The 4118-nt window shown below is 68.6% G+C and overlaps 1 protein-coding gene across 1 annotated transcript; it reads left to right on the forward strand.

Annotated features, from left to right (window-relative positions):
* Positions 1–296: 296 nt before the first annotated feature.
* Positions 297–3886, forward strand: LOC108635031 (double homeobox protein 4C-like; the record flags this gene model as incomplete). The annotated part of the gene is made up of 6 exons (XM_018045336.1): positions 297–331; positions 1225–1379; positions 1496–1640; positions 2250–2404; positions 2784–3113; positions 3196–3886. Coding segments are annotated over exons 1-6 (1510 nt in total), but the record flags the coding sequence as incomplete, so codon positions are not given.
* Positions 3887–4118: the final 232 nt, after the last annotated feature.

The following is a 4118-nucleotide window of genomic DNA, read 5'->3' on the forward strand; positions in this document are numbered from 1 at the left end:
CCCCCCTGCTGCGTGGGACGGCCACAAACCGAAGTCCCCCGAACTGCCCGCCCACCCCGACGGGGACCTGGGCGGTCTGGGGCACGGGCCGTGCCCGGGAAAAGCCCACTCGCTCCACGGGACTCCCTTCACGGTCTCTGCTTGGAAAGAGGCCAGGGGCGGCCCCCTCCATCTACGCACCTAAACCCTGCTTACGTCAATGGGGGCGGAGCCGCCTCCCGCTCTCCAGAGTCCTGAGCTGCTGGGGCCCGCCCACTGGGCCAGCAGTCTGCAGCGCGCCCGAGTGCCTCTCCCACCATGGCTTCGTCCGGCTCCTCCAGCACCTCAAGCGGTACGTTTGCCCTCGGTCCCTGGGGTCGGATCACGTCTCAGGGGATTTGCGGGTGGCCCGGGCAAGGGTTCTCGGCCAACGTGTCGACCTCCCCCCCCGCCCGAGAACGGTGGGGACCCATCGGACGGGCCCGCGGTTCCCAGGCGTCAGGTGTGCCCAAGGCGGGGGGGGCGGGGGGGGTGGGCATCGTTCGTTCGTCTTGCTCCTTTGGCACACACATGGCTTCTCCGTTCTCTTTTCCGGGAAGACGGTGTTGTGTCAGGGGCGCGCTGCCCGGGGGCCGGGGCCGGGGCCGGGGCCGGGGCCGGGGCCGGGGGCGGTGGGAGCGGGTGCTGTGCTGGGATGAGGCCCTTTATCCTCACATCTTCCTGTGGGAACGGGAGCCCGGGAGCTCTGTGGCTTTGCCGCCTTCAGTGGCTTCCTCTGCACAGGGGCCTAGTGCCTTCTGCCTTGCGTTCCCTTCCCCCTAGTGATGGCAAACACGGCCTCTGCTCGTGTCAGCCCCGGGAAGCCAGGCTCCCTCCCACTGGCATCGTCATGGAGGGAAATCTGGGAGCAGCCCCATTGAGACGTCTCCCCGGCATCCCCCCCAGACGGGTGGAAACACGGGGCGGGTGGGATTTCTTGCCGCCTTTGTTTTGGGGCCGGGTCTGGTTTCCTTTCTGCTTGCTGGTGTTCCTTGCGTGCCGGCGTGGGGTGGGTGGGGGTGGGGATGTCCCCACCACCCTTGCCTCTCAGCCTGGCTGTCGGGGTGTCGCCAAGTGACTTCCAAATGCACACCCGTCCCCGGGCTCCCGGCTTTGCTCAGGCACAGGGGGAGCACGCTTGGGCTCCGCCGTCCAGTCCTCCCCCGTGTGCTCTGAGACTCTGCCCTCCCTGCTCTTCTTGCACAGGGCCCGTCGCCACAGGATCTCGAAGGAGGCGGCTCGTTCTGAGGCTGAGCCAGAAGGACGCCCTGCAAGCGCTCTTTCAACGGAACCCCTACCCTGGGATAGCGACCAGAGAACGGCTGGCCCGGGAGCTTGGCATTGCCGAAAGCAGAGTTCAGGTAGGCCCCCGTCTCTGCCCCCGTTCTCCCTTTCAGGCTCTCCATGCCGATCCGAGTCGGCTGAAAGCACCTGGCGGCCTCTCTCCTCAGAAGGAATTCTCTCTGTTTGCCCCTAGGTCTGGTTCCAAAACCAACGCAGAAGACGGTCAAAGCAGAGCCGATCGCCGCCGTCTGAATATGTGCACCGAGAAGGGGAAGCGGGGCCAACGTCCACGCCCACGCCACCGTCGCGCCCGCCTCGACCTCAGTCTTCCTCTCCAGGTAACTTAGCCAACGTTCTCCCAAAAGCAAGTCCCCCAGGAGGGGTCCCGAACCCCCCCCCCTTGCCAGAGAATTCTCTCTGCCGGTGGATGGCCACGGGAGGACCAGAAAAACCAAGGGGGCTGGGGTGGGGTGAGGTGGGGTGAGGTGGGGTGGCGGCGCGGGGAAGAGGAGGAAACAGGGCTATCCGGTTGCTGCCGCCCCCGTCAGTGTCCCAGATCGGGGCGCGACGCCCCAGTCGGCGTGGGCGGGCAGCACTGGGTCCCCCTTCCTTGGCACCCCCTCCCCAGCCCCCGTCGGGAACTTTAGGCTCCGGCTGCCCAGGCAACCTTGGCCGAGGGGCATGCCTCAGGGCACTGGGCGGCAAGGGCGGAGGAGGAAAGAGACACACAGGGACACGCACGCACGCACGCACGCATCCACGATGGGTGCCGGCACCCGATCCATCTGTGGCTGTATTCCTTAGGGCCCTGCCCTGGCTGCAGAGCCACCTGTGGTGGTTCAGGTGTGTGGGCCTCCCCCTCCCCTGCCCACCGTCTGGGTATCTGTGCTGAGACCGTTCCACGGGCCGTAACGTCCTCTCCTCTCGGTGCGTTCTCTCGTTGGCAGGAGACTCGGCCCGAGAGGCCCGGAGAAAGAGGACCGTCATCTCTCCTTCCCAAACAAGCATCCTTGTGCAAGCCTTCACGAGGGATCGCTTCCCGGGGATTGCCGCCAGGGAAGAACTGGCTCGTCAGACGGGAATCCCAGAACCTCGAATCCAGGTAAGTGCTCCCGCCAGCGCAAGGGCCCAGGAGTCAGGAGGGTTGAGCCCTGCCGAGCATTTGGAGCTGGATACCCGTAGGCTGGGGCTGGGGCTGGGGCTGGGGCTGGGGCTGGGGCTGGGGCATGGGGGAGGGGGCCGAAAGCCGGCGGGCTGAGTGGAGGGCTTGGGGCCGCTTGGGGCCGTGCGGGCACCCCCCTCGTCTCCCAGGGCCAAGGGATTGGTTTGCAGAAAACAGCCCTGCAGGAGCCGCCCTGGGCCTGACAGACCAGAGGCCGGGCGGCCAGGCGGGCTGTCGAATGGGCGCGGCGCAGGCGCCGGCACGGTGATCTGGACGTTCACGACTTCTGATGTGCCTGTCTGCCTTTTTGCTCCCCTAGGTATGGTTTCAAAACCGAAGAGCTCGGCACCCCCAGCAGAGCCCGAGCGGGCCCGGCGGCGCAGCAGCCACGACTCCTCCTGCTCCAGAGGACCGAAGGGCCCCACCCGCTGTCCAGAGCACCTCTCCTCCCCTTCGCCCCTCCCCGCCACAGGAGAGCATGCCACCCTCGGCGGCGGCGGCGGCCGCAGCTGCTCCGTTCGGGGCCCCCGCCTTCTGGGTGCCCGGGACTGCCTCTGGGGTCTGTGTGGGCCAGCCGTTGATGATCTTCATGGTCCAGCCCAGCCCGGTGGCTCTCCAGCCAAGTGGGAAGCCACCACCTCCTGCCCAGGTAGCAGTTCCCTGGGCCGCGCGCTCCCTGCCGTCACGGCCCCGGGCAGCCTGGGCAAGGGGCCATCCTGCCGCCTGGACAGCCGGAGGCACACATCCCGCGCTGGCCGGGGTCACCCTACGGGGAAGGCGCGGCCCCTCCGCTAGAGCCACAGCCCCAGCCCCGCAGCCTCCCAAGCTCGACGAGCCTCCTCGACGAGCTCTTGGCGGCCGCGGGCGTCCCCGCCTCGCCGGGGCCTTCCCGGGGCCGCTGCCGACCACGGGGGGACCCGGCCCTGCCAGGCGCACCCAGCCTCCTCGACGAGCTCTTGGCGGCCGCGGGCGCCCCCGCCTCGCCGGGGCCTTCCCCGGGGCCCTCTGCCGTCGCAGCGCAACAGGCAGCTCTCGCTGGCACACCCAGCCTCTTAGAGGAAATCTTGGCTGCCACCGGCATCCGCGCCACGCCGGGGCCTTCCCTGGGGCCCTGTGCCGGTGAACGGGCACGCCTCGCCCTCCCAGGCTCACCCAGCCTCCAAGACGCGCTCCTGGCTGCCCCGGGCATCCCGGGCTCGCCGGGTCCTTTCCCGGGGTCCTCTCCTGTCGTCGCGGGGCCCACCCAGCCTTCCCGGGTCACCCAGCCTCCTAGAGGAAATCCTGGCTGCCACGGCCACCCGGGACACGCCCTGGTCTCCTGCGGGGGCCCCTGGGGGGACGAGGGGGTTGAGGCCACCCTGGAAGCACCCCTCAGTGAGGAGGATTACCAGGCCCTCCTCGACATGCTGCCAGGCTCCCCAGGCCCTGGGGCTTAGAGGGAGAGGAAGGGAGGGGGCGCCTTCTCCCCTGCCCACGTTCAGGTCTCCTTGCCTGGGATGCTCGGGGAAGCCGGGGTGGGGGAGGTTTGGTGTGTGGGAAGAGGAGAGAACCCCGCCGGGATGTCTACCAACCACTCTGGGGACAAGCCCCCCGCCCAGAGCTGGGCCCCACCCCAAACAGGGGGACACCCTTATCTGAAGCCTCAAGTAATCCC

This window comes from Capra hircus, unplaced genomic scaffold (assembly GCF_001704415.2).
Source record: "Capra hircus breed San Clemente unplaced genomic scaffold, ASM170441v1, whole genome shotgun sequence".
In the NCBI taxonomy this organism is placed as follows: Eukaryota; Metazoa; Chordata; class Mammalia; order Artiodactyla; family Bovidae; genus Capra; species Capra hircus.